We start from the raw sequence: 17,262 nt of genomic DNA, 5'->3' as shown, positions 1-17,262 counted from the left end.
CTCTTGTATTTACCCCATTCATTTTCTGTGTATGGGAAAGGTTGGGAAGCATTGCACAGAGTTGTAAGGTGTTTAAGAGCAGTGATTGTCTTTATTTTTGCATTCCCAATAATTAAAATAGTGGATATTTGATAAATTTGTAGAGTAAAAGTAATGAGGAAAGGAGACCCTTGTCTTCAGCCAGGGAGAGAGATGTGACTGCTGAGGTAAACCTGGGCCAGCACAGCAGCGATGGGAAATGAGTCTTTTAAAATAATCTTATTTCTTTACACATTTATGTTTTCTCTCTTCTATCAGAATGAAGCTCCACTGAGTGTCAGGCCCTTGTCTATCTTGTTCACTTGTATTCTGATGCCTAGATAAATGCTTACCCCACAGTACCCATTTAATAAATATTTGTTAAATGTGTTGCTGTTAGAACTTCAAAGTCAAGTAAGAATATCTGAAGCTCTATGGGAAGGAGTGGAGCCTACTCAACAGTTCTACTCAAATAAAGGTGGAGAAATGATGGAAAAGCCACGCTTTAAGGACTTTCAAGTTCCTTTCAAACATGGATGGCAACTGGTGATTGCTCTATAACATACCAGAGTGGTTAAGAGCCTGGTCTCAGGCAGATCTGGGCCTAAATTCTGGTTCTGCCACTTACTTAATAGTTAAGTAAACCACTCAGTCTCAGAGCTTTCAATTGTGAAACAGAGAAAACAGCGAGCTCCTAGACTCATCTAAGGATCATGTAAGGAAATGCATGTGAAAGCTGAGAACATGCTTGGCACATCAGCGCAGAATAAATGTCTGCTGTTATTGCTCTTACTACTGTTGCTGATAAGCACATAAAGTAGGCCCCATTCTGTGCACTAGAGATGAAAATAGGGCTGTACTCCTTGAAGAGCTCCATTATTGTTACTAAAGGATATGAAAGAAACAGGTCTTTGGAGCCTGCCACCTGGTTCATACCAGGGCTCTTCCTTTTAGATGACTTACTAACTGAACTTCAGCTTCCTCTTTTTAAAATGAGCATAATAATAGCACCTATCTTCCAGGTCTGTTGTGAATATTAAATGAGATAACAAACACAAAGGATTCAGTACATCTGACATAAGCACCCCAACATTGAAAATAAGCATTAACTACAGAATACAGAGCTGCACATACACAGGTGTTTTTTTTTGTTTGTTTTTTTTTGCGGTACGCAGGCCTCTCACCACTGCGGCCTCTCCCGTTGCGGAGCACAGGCTCCGGACGCGCAGGCTCAGTGGCCATGGCTCACGGGCCCAGCCGCTCCACGGCATGTGGGATCCTCCCAGACCGGGGCACGAACCCGCGTCCCCTGCATCGGCAGGTGGACTCTCAACCAATGCGCCACCAAGGAAGCCCCATACCCAGGTTTTTATGAAATTTTTAAATGAAAAATCCTTAATGCTTTGCTTCATTAAAAAACAAAAAATTTTGGAATAGTGTTTGTTTCATGCTCTTTTGAAATAATATAAAACTTTCCAATCTCCCAAGGGCTTTAGGACTATATACAATGAAAACACTTGTCTTTCACAAGCCTTTCTATAAAAAGAAATCTTTGTTTAATGGCTTACTTCCGCCTTTTTCCATATTTAGTCTAGTTATAGGTACCCCTCTGGCATTTCTATGTTTCTTCTCAGCTATCTTTTTTTTTTCTGAGCATGGAAGAAACATTCCATAAGCATTTTTAGCAATTATTTTGTGCTTCCTTTGACTCAGCAGGAAGTTTAAAAATGAATACGTGTAACAAAAATCAGTTTAGATAGCTTGATAATGTTTCTAGTTAAAAACACAGTGAATCTCTGCAACTTTTCTAAAAATCGAACTATTCTAAAATTAAAAGCTTATTTAAACACATATTGTAAATTGTTAACTTATTCAGTTCTCATGTGTTTACCTACCTATAGCATTTTGTTTCTTACCCTTAATATTTTTGCCTCTCAAGGTCCCATACTTACTGCCCTCCCAATTAAAACTTGTAGCAACTTCCAGGACTTCCTTGGTGGTCCAGTGGTAAAGAATCTGCCTTCCAATGCAGTGTACGCGGGTTCGATCCCTGGTCAGGGAACTAAGATTCCACATGCCGTGGGGCAACTAAGCCCTTGAGCCGCAACTACTGAGCTTGTGCACCTCAAGGAGAGAGCCCGTGTGCCACAAACTACAGAGCCCAGAAGCCCTGGAGCCCACGCGCTCTGGAGCCTGCGCATCACAACTAGAGAGAGAAAACCGGCACGCCACAACGAGAGAGAAGCCCACGCATCACAACGAAGAGCCGGCATGCCTCAACAAAGATCTGCAACTAAGACCAAATGCAGCCAAAAAATAATAATAAAATAAATAAATTAAGAAAAAAATTGTAGCAACTTCCAAATTGCTGAAGAGATTTAAAATCATAATAGTCTTATTACAACTGTATACTTTAAACCTGATAAACTAGAGAAGACAGTAAAAGAACTGACAGAAAACCTAAATGACAAAAACAAGAAACAGAGTGATTACAGATGGCAAATGATCCTACAAAGTAGGTGGTAACTGAAGAGACGTGCCAACTGCTCCCTAACCCTTACAATAATTGAGAATTTTTTTATACACACTCCAGGAAATTCAAAGACTTTTCGATATTTTTTTAACTGTTAAAGTCAAAAGTAATATATACAAATGGTAAAAAAAAAAAAAATTCAAATACTACAAACAGGTACATGTTCATCACCCCTTTATAGAAGTGAGCTAAAATCATAAAATTAGTCAACCTTGTGAGACATTTGGCCCATATCCTTATCAGCTAGGGTGGTAGTTTTCAAAGAACATTCCACTTCAGTATGGATTAGAAAGGACAAAGGGTGATGACCAGAGTTGGAAAGGAATTCTAACAGAAGAGATAGGAAGTCCAAAAGCCAATCTGCTTATGTGACTAGGACTAGCTCTTCACTAAAATCACCGTAAATTTCCCCTATAAGTCAACCCTCCTGTTAGTCTAACTGTGGACAAAAGATGCTTCAAAATAACTGTGACAATCCTAAATTTCCTAAAAAATAACACTGAAGTCTCTAACATCAAATCCTATTTATGCTGCATACTAGCTTTAAACTCTAAGATACTAAATAGCAGTGTGATTAAAGTGATTAAAGCAGTGTACATTGTTAGTTTAATTATATAATTCACACTGTTGGAGCAGCCCTGGAGAAATGAAGGTGGGGCAGGGGGGAAAGGCCAGAGGCTATTAAAAAAAAGTTTTACGGAAGATTAAAGAGCAGGTGGAGGGAGCTTCCCTGGTGGCGCAGTGGTTGAGAGTCCGCCTGCCGATGCAGGAGACACGGGTTCATGCCCCGGTCCGGGAAGATCCCACATGCCGCGGAGCGGCTGGGCCCGTGAGCCATGGCCACTGAGCCTGCGCGTCCGGAGCCTGTGCTCCGCAACGGGAGAGGCCACAACAGTGAGAGACCCGCGTACCGAAAAAAAAAAAAAAAAAAAAAGGAGCAGGTGGAGGAAAACAAAGGCTAAAAGAAAGGCCAGATATAAAATTGAGGAGGAGATATGGGGATATATGTATACATATAGCTGATTCACTTTAATATACAGCAGAAACTAACACAACATTGTAAAGCAATTATACTCCAATAAAGATGTTTAAAAAAAAAAAAAACTGAGGGTAGAGGCTAGACTGACCTCTTCTTTGGAGAACTCTGAATGAAGGAAAAGGCAATACTTTAGAAAGATACGTATTTGCTTAGCTTGTGTGTTTAAGGAAAGAAGTAAAGTGGGAATCAAGCCCTACAGCTGCACAAGGAAACTGTTGGGGATAATGGAAAAGTTCTATATCTTGATTATGATGGTAGTTACACAGCTGTATGCGTTTCTGAACTCAGAAAACTTACACTAAAAAGAATAAATTTTACTGTATGTAAATTATAACTTAATCAACCTAACATTAAAAAAAAGCTATTAACAGCTAAAATGCTGATTAACCTTATAAAGTTTATCACAAGTGAATAAACAAAAACAAGAATAAGCATCTTTTTTTTACCTTGAACTTATTTTTTTTAATTGTAGTTGATTTACAATGTTGTGTTGGTTTCAGGTGTACAGCAAAGTGATTCAATCACATGTACACACACACACACATATACGCATGCACTTTTTCAGTTTCTTTTCCATTAAAGGTTATTATAAGGTACTGAATATAGTTCCCTGCGATATTACAGCAGGACTTTGTTTTTACCTATTTTACATATAGTAGTGTGTATCTGTTAATCCCAAACTCCTAATTTATCCCTCTCTCCCATCTTTTCCCCTTTGGTAACCATGTTTGTTTTCTATGTCTGTGAATCTATTTCTGTTTTGTAAATAAGTGCCTTTGTATTTTTTTAGATCCCACATATAAGTGATATCATATGATATGTGCCTTTCTCTGTCTGACTTACTTCACTTAGTATGATAATCTCTAGGTCCATTCATGTTGCTGCAAATGGCATTATTTCATTCGTTTTTATGGCTGAGTAATATTCCTGTGTGTGTGTGTGTGTGTGTGTGTGTGTGTGTGTGTGTACACCACATCTTCTTTATCCATTCCTCTGTCGATGGACACTTAGGCTGTTCCCATGTCTTGGCTATTATGAATAGTGCTGCTATGAACATTGGGGTGCATGTTGTCTTTTCAAATTATAGTTTTCTCTGGATATATGTCCAGGAATGGGACTGCTGGATCATATGGTAACTCTATTTTTAGTTTTTTAAGGAAACTCCATGCTGTTTTCCATAGCAGCTGCACCAAATTACATTCCCACCAACAGTGTAGGACGGTTCCCTTTCTTTACACCCTCTCCAGCATTAATTATTTGTAGATTTTTTGATGATGGTCATTCTGACCAGAGTGAGGTTATATCTCAATGTAGTTTTGATTTACATTTCTCTAATAATTAGCAATGTTGAGCATCTTTTCATGTGCCTGTTGGTTATCTGTATGTCTTCCTTGGAGAAACGTCTCTTTAGGTCTTCTGCTCATTTTTTGACTGGGTCGTTTGTTTTTTTTTTATATAGAGCCATATGAGCTGTTTGTATATTTTGGAGATTAATCCCTTGTCGGTCACACTGTTTGCAACTATTTTCTCCCATTCTGTAGGTTGTCTTTTTGTTTTGTTGATGGTTTCCTTTGCTGTGCAAAAGCTCTTAAGTTTAACTAGGTCCCATTTGTTCATTTTTGCTTTTAAGAATAGCATCTTTTAACTATTTGGGTTGATGTTTTACAATGTTGAAGAATCTAAGCAAACTGTTTGAGGTATATAATGAAGCATGGTTTTTAAATTCTGTTCCCATCTTCCACCGTTAGTGTCTCTCTTAAATGGAAACTGTAGTTTCTGACATTTTTCCCGTGTAACCCACTGGCTGAGGTTTTCAGCCAGCAACAGGAGCTGCAATGTCAGGCAAAGAGACTCAGCACCTGGCTCTCTCAGGGCCTTTCTTCTGGCTCTAGCCATAGAGAAGCAGACACATCTACCATATGCTCTACAACCAGAGAACAAGCTAAATGCTATAAACCTCTTTATTTCTAGACTCCTATTATGTTCAAAGCTTTTTTCTCTTTGATTTTCCTCCCATCCTCAGAGAAGTCTTGCCTCAAGGTTACCCCAAGAGTCTACCTTAATGCCAAGAAGTCTTTCCAGAGCCCCCATGCCAGTTAGATGCTTCCATAGCACCCTATGGATTGCTTCTCACACTATTCCATAGGTAGCTGTTTCTGGATCCATTTCCTCTAAAACTCAAGGCCAAAATGCTGAAGAAGGGCCAAGACTTATTATTTTGTAGTCCCAGAATGCAGCTAGTTCCTGACAGAGAGGAAGCACCCAATAAAAGTTTCTTGAATGATATTCTAAAAAAGTACTTCTGTCCACTCTGAGAAAATGTACATTTATACAGTTTTACCTATAAGTTCAAAAAATGTACCTAGGGCCTACAATCCCTGCAGAGACTTCCTGGTTCAGATGCCTAGTGTAAACTTATTCCAGTTTCATCTTGGCTATACAATGGGATGAGCAGAGGGTCAGTTGTCCACATCTGATCTAGAATAAGGAAAAGGAATTAGTAAAATGTCCCCAAGGAATTACAGGGCAGAAAGGATTATAGGTAGGTATGGGCCACCCACTCTTTTTTTTTTTTTTTAATTCTTCCAGTGCCAATCTTGCAGGTTCAGGGTTGTCCTGTAGTAAATAAAAATAATGGAAATTCCCTCACAGTTGTACCACAGATGAAGATGTGGGATAGGAGAACTTCACAGATGTATTGTTCTTATCTGATTATAAGACACAAAATGCCTACATAAAATATACACTTGGAGAGTATAATAATAAATTGATCTATATTAGGCCTTGCAACACATGGGCCAAGGTCCAAAAAGGTTCTCTATATGGTGGGGGTTGAGGAGGGGGGAATGGTAATGTTCAGAGGAGTGGTACTACTACCTATATCCATGCTATAATTTTCCCAAGGAACTCGATTCTGTGGGATTGGACCATCCCCAACTCTAGACACAGGGGGTGTGGTTAGAGACCCTGGTCTAACACTATTACCTAGAGTCTCTCAGAGTCAACCATGGGATTGATGTTAAAGTGGCCATATATTTACTATTTCTAAAGTGAAATAATAAATAAGTAACCAGAACAGAAGTAAGACTCATAGGCCTGTGGTCAGCCCCCTTAGTCACATCCCCTTCCTGAAATAAGTTTCCTGTATATAAAGGCATGTAAAGGAAGGTAGTCCTGGAGAAAATTAAAGACTGTTCAATTCATCATGGAATCAAAAGGCAGGGAATGAGTTTTAGCAATATTTGCCAAATTAGTATTAGTATTTTTGATTAGATTAGTAATTCTACATATTACCATTTTAAAATTTTACTTCAAGGAAAAGATGAGGCTCTCTGGTATCCACCCATGTCCCCAGGACCATTTCCTTAAATGCTACTACCTATTTCCTTTTTGTGGAATACTTTTACATTCAGGATCTAATGTTATCTTTTTTTTTTAATTAAAAAAAAAATATTTTTATACAGTAGGTTCTTATTAGTTATCCATTTTATACATATTAGTGTATATATGTCAATCCCAATCTCCCAATTCATCCCACCACCACCATCACCCCCCACCCTGCTTTCCCCCCTTGGTGTCCACATGTTTGTTCTCTACATCTGTGTCTCTATTTCTGCCTTGCAAACCAGTTCATCTGTACCATTTTTCTAGATTCCACATATATGTGTTAATATACGATATTTGTTTTTCTCTTTCTGACTTACTTCACTCTGTATGACAGTCTCTAGGTCCATCCATACCTCTACAAATGACCCAATTTCATTCCTTTTATGGCTGAGTAATATTCCATTGTATATATGTACCACATCTTCTTTACAGGATCTAATGTTATCTCTACACACACGCAAAACAAGTCTCTAATGGCTTTGCCATTAGCTGCTGACTACAGTTGGGAAATCTTCATCATGCTCAAAGCAAACCATCCTGTGTCATATCACAGCAGATCCTTGGCCAAATTGCCTCCAGTAAGTCTTTCAAAAAAGATGTGCAAACATTAGCTGCACAATATATTATAATTCACCTTCCAAAAGACAAATTAAAAAAATCTGTATTTTTACTCTGTACACGTATACTGTAACTTTCTCAGAATGCTTTATTATTATATTTAAACACGCTTTAATGTTTTTGTACTGATAAGACTAAGAGTAAGAAAAGTTCTCAGTTATTTTGTGGAACAAAACAAAAAAATCTGTTGAAGCTAAATACCACATTGATACGATATTTTTCATGCCAATTCTCTATCTCAATCAAACAAACAAAAAGAGTTGACCCTATATAACTCCTCCCCATTCACAAATACACCCTCACCCTTTTGAGGACTATAAAACAAGAATGACAATCATAAATCAACCAGGGACTTTGTGTTCCTATCTAAATGAAAAATTTAGAGAATATTTTTCATATAATTTTCATATAAATGATAATGTACTTTATTGTCATCAGAGGTCATGGCCAGCCAGGTGATAACAGGTTTTAAGTTAGGGCTCAAAAGAGCCCGTCAGTCCCAATACCTTCTTGAGTAGGCTCTGTATCTTCCCATATCTTTTATCTATTTCCCATCCCTCTCCATCCTCAACACTTAAGCTCAAACATTAAGCTTGGCGAGGAACAAGACACTCTTACGAACTCTCTAGAAAGCAATTAAATGGTCCAATGAAGCTGTACATGCTGACTGGTCCCTCCTTGCTAGTCAAAAACATTAACCTTATTTTTTTAAAAACTTTCCTTAAGTAGCTAAATATCAAGATAACTAAATGAATGTAATAATCAAGATTAACACTCACAAAATGGGGGCAAAGCATTATCCATGGCATAACTCCATAAATTGCGTTCTTCTTCTAAGCATAATTCAATAAAATATGGGCTCAATAGGCTTTTCAAAAACAAAACACGTATGTCAGAGAACAGACTGGTGGTTGCCAAAGGGGAGGAGGAAGTGAAATGTGTGATGGGGATCCAGAAGCACAAACTTTCAGTTATAAAATAAATAAGTCATGGGGATGTAAAGTAAAACATGGAGAGTACAGTCAATAACATTGTATTAACTCTGTATGGTGACAGATGGTTACTAGACTTACAGTGGTGATCATTTAGCAATGCATACAAATGTTAAATTAAATCACTATGTTGTACATCTGAAAGTAATAAAATGTTGTATGTTAGTTATACCTCAATAAAAAATATATATAAAATATATATATATATATATATATGTGCTCACTGACAGAGCTAAAATGAAGTATTCAACACAGTAGGCAAGAATGAGTAAGTAAAACTTGACAACATAAAATTTCAATGTCTCTCTATAAGTATATCCTCCAATCTAGTATTTACAAAAAAATAGTTTTACCTAAAATGTAATCATCTGAATTGAAAAAGGCATTTGAGGTCGGTTTTCTGGGAACCAAAGAAGTAAACTACTGAAGATCTTCTAAAAATAAATACACTAAAATGGGGTCAACAAACTTTTTCCATAAAGGTCCAGAAAGGAAGTATTTCGGGTTTTGTAAGCCGTATAGTCTTCATCACAACTATTCAACTCTGCCATTGTAGTATCACAGCATTGTAACAGCTATAGACAATATGTAAATGAGTAAGTGTGGTTGTGTTCTGAAAACTTTATTTACAAAACAAGGTGGCCAACTCCTACACAAAAATATAGATCCTCTGTCATAACAATGTTTATATGCAAGGATGACATGAGAAATGTCACTCTAAATGGCTATTCTCTGACAATAATTTCTTTTTAGTTAAGAGGGTACAGTATCACCTGCATTTAAAAAATAAAAACCTATGTTCAGGCTTCCCTGGTGGCACAGTGGTTAAGAATCTGCCTGCCAACACAGGGGACACGGGTTCGAGCCTTCGTCTGGGAAGATCGCACATGCTGCTGAGCAACTAAGCCCATGTGCCACAACTAATGAGCCTGTGCTCTAGAGCCCTTGAGCCACAACTACTGAGCCGCGTGCCACAACTACTGAAGCCCACGCGCCTAGAGCCCGTGCTCCGCAACAAGAAAAGCCACCGCAATGACAAGCCCGCGCACTGCAACGAACAGTAGCCCCCGGTTGCTACAACTAGAGAAATCCCGCACACAGCAACGAAGACCCAACACAGCCAAAAACAAATAAATTTTTTAAAATGCTTAAAAAAAAAAAAAAAAAGAACCTATGTTCACTAAATAATGTGTTTTGAAAGGAAAACTAACCTCTATATAACCTCTATGACCAGAGAGTAAAAAGCCTGGGAGTGGGGAGGAGAGGGAGGGAGCCGGAGGAGTGTAGGGGAAGCAAGGTGAATGAATATTAACCTATAATTTGTATTCTCAGAACTACTTGCCAAAGCTAATAGTTAACAGAGTATGTAAGACACATTTGTGCCCTCAAGAAGCTCATAACATAGTTAAAAGAGCAAACTTATTTTTTCCCTCTGCATTTCAAAACCCTCAACATTAAGGGCACATGGGATTATAAGAACATTTTTTAAAAGATGCTCACAACCTAGGCTTTAAAATAAAGACATATATATATATATATATATATATATTTTTTTTTTTTTTTTTTTTGGTACGCGGGCCTCTCACTGTTGTGGCCTCTCGCGTTGCGGAGCACAGGCTCCGGACGCGCAGGCTCAGCGGCCATGGCTCACGGGCCCAGCCGCTCCGCGGCATGTAGGATCTTCCCGGACCGGGGCACGAACCCGTGTCCCCTGCATCGGTAGGCGGACTCTCAACCACTGTGCCACCAGGGAAGCCCCCAAAGACATATTTTTAATGGAGACTTACATTTTTATAAACAGAAAGAGAAAAGACTTCATAAAATCATATTACATCCAGAATTCTATATTTCTTTCTTTTTATTTTTCTATATCAATTCAGCATTCCTATCAGTAACTACAGCTCACTGCAGGGGCACAGCCTCCTGAAAGGATTTGTCAAGACCTTGTTTGGAATGGTGGCGCTGAACTGGAAAAATCCCTAGGTGGTTCTGATCCCTCTACTTGCTTCCTCCCCCCGACTCCAATCCCCATGCCAAGAAACCCTACTATGTATCATAATCTTCTCTCAAAATACACAAAGGCAGATTTCTCCATTGTGAAAGCAGAATCCTGAATCATAAAATATACTGAAAGTAATCAATTTTTGTGCCTTCCTTCAAGGTAGGCTCTATCATCAAAAGGTTAAGTTTGTGTAACGAGAAAAAAAATTCCCAAGTCTGCAAGAATTAAGAAGAAAACCTTTATCCCCAGGTCTGTCATTAATCAGAAAAGTAAAGTCATTTCAACTAAGAATAAATTCCTAGCAAAAATATTAAGTATTTAAAGTGGGAAAATACATAATGTATAAATTTTTTATTATAATTTTAGGCCTACTCCCAAACATTCTTTTTTTAATCTGACTGAATTTACAACTAGTTCCTTTTTAAAATTATATACCTATCCAGAAGATTGCTCTAAATAATTTTTCAGGAGAAAATATCATTAATTCTACCACTTAAAAGCAGAAAAATAAATCACAGTACATCACTAGAGCGAAGGAAATCAAAGACTAAAATAGAAGACCCTAAAGAAAAAAATATATATATATATGCACACTGTAATTGGCAAGCACTACAGACAAGAGGAATTTTAACTTCAACATCAAAAATGAGAGTCCTCAAGGTGAACGCTTAGGTGGGATTTTTTTTTTTTTGCTTTGTTTTCTTTTTTTACCATGAACATGTAATTTATAATTTTTAAGTTTTATAACTGAAAGACAATTTTGACATATAGGAAAAAAAGTACTCTTCACCAGGAACTACATTTAAGATTTTCTCATTAGAAGAAATATGAGGGACTCCACTAGCTTAAGCCACCAGATATGGTATACAAATGAATGCATGATGTCCCAATAAAACTTTACAAAACACAAGCAGTGGTGCAGCCCTCAGACAGTAGTTTGCCAAACTCCTGCTTAAAACAGCCCTGTTTTTAAACCAGTATTAGATTATTTAAGATTACAGATACATAAGAGATAAACTATCTACATGCAATTATTCCACTCCATCAAGTCTTTTCTACCTTCAGTGAAAAATGCCACAAGCAGCAGTGGTCAAAACTGCTGACAGGAAAGGAAAGAAAGGTCACTGTGTTAACCAAACCTGTCCCTGAAACAATCACTTAATTTAGATCAATCATTCAACTCAGGATACATGGTCTCCTAGCCTCAAAGACTAGTAAGAAGACAACACATGCATACAAACAACTGCTACTAATTAGGCTGGCTTACTACCTCAGCATGATAGAAATAACCACGAACATCTGCAAAATGTTTCATGGTTTAACATGTTTCCATATGTTTCTTAAGAGAGTCTCATAACAACCCTGTGAAGTACAGAAAGCACTTGGTATCATTCTCATTTTACACAAAGCTCAAAAGCATTAGAGCTAGGATTTGAACCTCCGATACTACCGCATTACACCTCTTCAGTGCAGCTTTCTGCTAGGAGCTGACAACAGAGGTGGAGGCATTTAGACTGAGCCTCAAAGAATGAGCAGGATTTTGATAGGTGAAGAGCCCATAGCATTCCAAGGGAACAACATACACAGAAGTCTAGAAGCAGGGAAATACTATGTGTGTGAAGGGAATGCTGGGTTGGTTCAAGAAAGGCAGGCAAGGGAAATACAGCTAGAAAGATGGGTTGAAAGCATAGGGAGAGCTTTAAGTACCTGACAGTGACTGTACATGACCCTATAGGCAATGAGAAATCAGATGGTTTGGAGATGGAAGAAAACATAATGAAGCTCTTACCATGTGTTTAAACAAAAGAACTGCCTCATATTCAAGGATGTTAAGTTATGAGGTAGTGTTATAGGGAGATTAGACTTTCATAAGTGCTCTGCAGGACTGGATAGATGGGTCTAAAAGAAAGGAAAGTAGTAGCAGGCTATCTCTGTAGTTTCAATGTCTGAATTGATGGTTCCTACAGGTACCCTATAGTATCCCACCCCCAAAAGTTAAACCAGTGTCTGAAATTACCTTAAATTTTCCTACATTTTATCCAAAACTTACCGAATCTTCTGGAGGTTTCTGGATTTTTCCCCAATCCACAGAAGGTCCCTTTTCTTGCAAAAATCTATGAAATAGCTTCCGAAATCCATCAAGGTCTTTTTTAGTGTGCTATGAGAATAGAAGTCGTTGTTATAACTAGCAGAATGCTTTAATATTTAATAAAAACAGACATATATTGTACATTTAAAATACCTTTCAGTGAAATTCTTATACGTTTAAAACATGGAGTACAGCAGAGACTTTTTTACACCCCAATTTAAAACTAAAGAGGAAAAAAAGCTAATAGGAACCACACTTAAAGGAATACAAGTACACTCGCCATCTCCCACCTGTATCATGTAATCTGAACACCATTTGGCCTGTGGGAATTCCAACTGGTTCTCTACATTTACTCACCAATGTATTTCTCTACTTCTTTTAAGTGACAATTAATCTTCACCAAAAGAACAAGAAGGAACAAAAATCAGCTAACCTCAAAACATTAAGTATAAATTGAAATTTGAAAATGAAAAGGATAATTAATCTATTGATTTATAAGTAGAAAAGTAAACACCTGCCTATTCTGGGAAACCTCTATCATAGCTGTCAGAGTAGCATAGTTCTGTTAGAACTGGCTCTTTGGAAAAGGCATGCAGGATATAAGGTTGATAAATTAACTTCTCACAATTTTAACTGAACACTGGTATCCATTTTTCCATCCAATGATACCAAAACACAGATCACATAAATTGTAATTTTGTTCTGATTCTTTCAAACTTTAGAAACTTACCAGAATTTAAAAAATAAAAAAGACAATGGTTTTATAATGGGCAAATATTGAAAATCCTTAATTATTGAGCAATCCTAATTTTTTAAATATATCACTACATCTTGTGCTTATTTCAGGCTAGATGATCAGTAGCAGCAATAGCAACTCAGTATGTAGATGGATGAAAGCAAAAACAGTGTAGGGTCCTTACTTCAAACTCATGTGATGGTGCTGTGGTGAGTATCTTTTCTAGTTCCTTCTTCACAGATAATTCTAGTTCTTGTCGAATGACTTCTTGGAACTGAGAAGCGCCATCTTGAGACATTGTTTTGCTGAGATCTTAAAACAAAAATATAAAAACCACAGACTGAGAACTCAGACAGCCATTCAAACAGCTGGTAAACCACAACCAATTTATTTCTGGTGTGCCAGCAAATGAAAAGGGCTCAATCTTCTGGTCCCATCAATCTCCAGGAGGATTTTAGCACTGTCAACTAGTTATGACTCAATAATCATATGCACTCAAATTTGACTGTTTGGTACATCTATATGCTTTACAGGTGTATCTAAAATACTAAACACTTTGGGGGAGATGAAGCAGGTGGAAGTAAAATGATTAATCTTCATTTGAGCATATAGTTCCAACTCCGCTGATGTTTTTCCGTCCTAGCTGTCAAAGCTGGAAAAAAGTGAGAACGCCTGGAATAACATTAATAAGGGCATATTTTATAGAACCTGTCCTTATGGAACTGCTGCCTCATAAGAGAACTGAAGGGTTTGGCAACTGAAGCCAAATTGACTCCTTCCTCCTCCAGGACAGATGAAAAATTTAAGGAATCCTTTCCATTTTAGAAGGGGAGCCACTCTAGTTCATATTCCTCCCTAAAGAAGAACCTCTTGAGAGATACTGGCTATTCCAAAGTGCCTCTACTTTCCTGGCATCAAAATTTTCATTTTAAAAGGAGAAGGGCACAGGGCTGCCTCCCTGTTTCTGGTTCCTAATTTCAGCCAAACTTTTCAACGCTCATGTGTGTTGGACAAGACTATCAGGACTTCTGGCATAGCTGGGCACCTCTAAGACAGATGGATCTCACTAAAGGTGACAGAAATGCCCCTTAGATGAAAACAAACAAAGAAAAACGCAGAAAAAGAAAACATCCCAGGCCCAAGTACCTTAGGAGAAAAATGCCAACAAGGTTGTTTTACATACTTCATTATCTAGACAGAAATTACCCTGTCTACTTCTTGTAAAATAAGGAACAATCGGATTATTGTTCACCCCCTCTTTATCCTCAATACCTAACTCAATCTTATTTTATAAATGTATTTTTGAAGCTTATGTTCAAACATTTCTTTTGATAGCTAGTTAGTTCTACAAATGTTGGTTAATTTAGCAAAACCATATTTCAATATACCTAAAAACACTCCCACATACCATAAATTCCTTCATTTGTTATCTGGGCAGAAGGAAGCATATAGACAGAATTAAAGGCAACATAATCAATATTTTAAAGATAGTTTTAAGAGCAGAAATTAGTAAATTTACTATTAAAAATTAGTAAATATGTAAGTCCTGACGTAATTTAATGTAGACAGCCTTTCCCAAACACCGAAAAATGTTAACAAATGAGTTATTTATCATAGCTCTTCAAAATAAAAAGTATATACACAATTTCCAACACATTAAAATTAAAAAAAAATACAAGGGAGTTTGGTGAAAGCACACAACCTAATCCTAAAATAGTGTTTTCTAAATGTGCTTTTCTTAAAGGCTTAAGTTTATGGACTCCAGTAAAACTACCAAAATGACCCACACTGTAGTTCATAAATAACTTCTTTGTGAGCTAAGAAACATCATAAGAAACACACACCTGTATGTTCCATAAACAACATAAAGATATGTTTCAACTCGTAAGTAGCAATTTGATTATAATATGTAAAAAATGATGATAATGGATGAACACGTTAGCATAACTTTTTTTTGCACATAAAGGGTTTACTTTAAATTTTTTAAGGATAGGATAGAGTTACATAATTATAAAATTACAGAATTAACAGACTTATATTGTTTATACTTATAAATGCAGAGAACAGGTAACTGTCTACACATTGTATGAAATAAAATTAAAATTAAAAATGAATTCAAGCTTGAAAGTTGAGGTCATTTACCTAATTTTAAAATGCAAATATGAAGACCTCTGAACTATATACATTCACTTAAACTGCACTAATGATGGAAAACACAAAAAGCACAGCATTCCCAAGGAACCACAGACATTTCGACCATAATTATTTTCTGTTATAATAATTGTTCCTATTTTGTCTTCGGAGAACTTTTTTTTTTTTTTTTTAAGACAATCACCTCAAGAATGTTTTTAGACAGTACAATTTGTGACAATCAAAACACAGTCTTCTAGGGCTTCCCTGCTGGCGCAGTGGTTGAGAGTCCGCCTGCCGATGCAGGGGACACGGGTCCATGCCCCAGTCCGGGAGGATCCCAGATGCCGCGGAGCAGCTAGGCCCGTGAGCCACAACTACTGAGCCTGTGCTCTAGAGCCCGCGAGCCACAACTATTGAGCCCTCGCGGCTAGAGCCCGTGCTGTGCAACAAGAGAAGCCACCGCAATGAGAAGCCCGCGCACCTCAACAAAGAGTAGCCCCCTCTCGCAGCAACTAGAGAAAGCCCGCGCGCAGCAACAAAGATCCAACGCAGCCAAAAAAAAAAAAAAAACTCGAGTTGTGACAAATATCCCTAACTTTGATTGGTTTGATATAGCACCAAATGCAGATGAAGAACAATTTGTATTCCTTCTACCCCTCTACAAATCTTAACAGCTTTTACAACAAAGAACGTTATAAGCCTATTACCTCTTCCACCTCATTCCACTGCTGTTTCCTTCCCCTTCCCCTTCCCCTGGGCAAAGTGCTACTATGAAGTTCTGATTTTAAGTGATTAAAGAATAAGGGCTTTTAAGGAATAAAGAATTTTCAATCTTAAGCAGCTGGCACAGACTAGGAAGCATGGAGCTAGAAACCATTTCCCTTTGCAGTGACCTCTTTTATCCATCCTGAATTTTTTAAGAAAGGTCTGGAATTTCTGGTAGGAAAAGAAGTATAGAACTCAGAAGCTTTCTTGGACTTAACATTCTCAGGTTACACTTCTGGCAATGGCAGCTGTGTTTCTAATGGAAGGTCAATTAAAGAATCCACTGAATAATGCAAGCTTTCTAATCTCCTAAAATGTTTTGTACCACCTCACTTCCTAGCAATAGAGAATTGATCCCCCTCCACTTTAGACAGAGCGTTTTAGGAATCAAACATTTCATTACCTCAATCATAAATCAAAAGATTTTTAGACACGAGATGGAGCATTTAATCTACCCTCAACATTTTACAGATGAGGAAACTGAGGGTGAAAAGTTAAATGACCTACCCAAAGTCACAGAGCAGGCTAATGCTGGAAGCAAAGCCAATTTATTCTGAGCCCAATTCCACCACAGTGAGGTAGAAATATCCTGCTCATTTTTCCCCTCCTAGTCTGGCTCTTTTTAATCTTTGGCACAAAATCCCCAAATAACACTCTCCTCTGAAAGCATGTCTATCAGAATGTCTTCTTATGCCCAGTTGGAACAGACGGGAAACTCCCTACCACATGAACCTGGGTTTACTAGAATTGTCTTAGTTGACTTAATGACAATTTAGTAAATTGGGGATAGAACAAGCAGTAGGCCTTTCGAAACTTTTCCCGTACCTCAATTTCCTAATTCTTTCCTGTTTACGAGAACTAAGATTTCAATACCACCGACTTTCCCCTATCCAACTGGAGCCAAAAAAGGAGGGGGGGAAGAGAAGAGGAGGAGGAAAGGAATAGAATTG

The 17,262-nt window shown here is 37.6% G+C and overlaps 1 protein-coding gene across 3 annotated transcripts in view; it reads right to left on the bottom strand.

Moving 5' to 3' along the window:
* UGP2 (UDP-glucose pyrophosphorylase 2) overlaps positions 1-17,262 on the bottom strand; it is a 55,221-nt gene that overhangs the window by 25,838 nt on the left and 12,121 nt on the right. For all 3 annotated transcript variants that reach the window (XM_027131820.1, XM_027131817.1, XM_027131819.1), the window contains exons 2-3: positions 13,599-13,726; positions 12,640-12,747 (exon numbers count right to left, since the gene is read on the bottom strand). In XM_027131820.1, coding sequence (XP_026987621.1) covers positions 12,640-12,747; positions 13,599-13,712 — 222 coding nt within the window. In that variant the 5' untranslated portion in view covers positions 13,713-13,726. The remainder of the gene's footprint in view (positions 1-12,639; positions 12,748-13,598; positions 13,727-17,262) is intronic.

This window comes from Aethalodelphis obliquidens, unplaced genomic scaffold (assembly GCF_003676395.1).
Source record: "Aethalodelphis obliquidens isolate GAN/ISIS:26980383/991018 unplaced genomic scaffold, ASM367639v1 scaffold40, whole genome shotgun sequence".
Lineage (NCBI taxonomy): Eukaryota > Metazoa > Chordata > Mammalia > Artiodactyla > Delphinidae > Aethalodelphis > Aethalodelphis obliquidens.
This window is presented reverse-complemented; position numbering and strand designations above follow the sequence as displayed.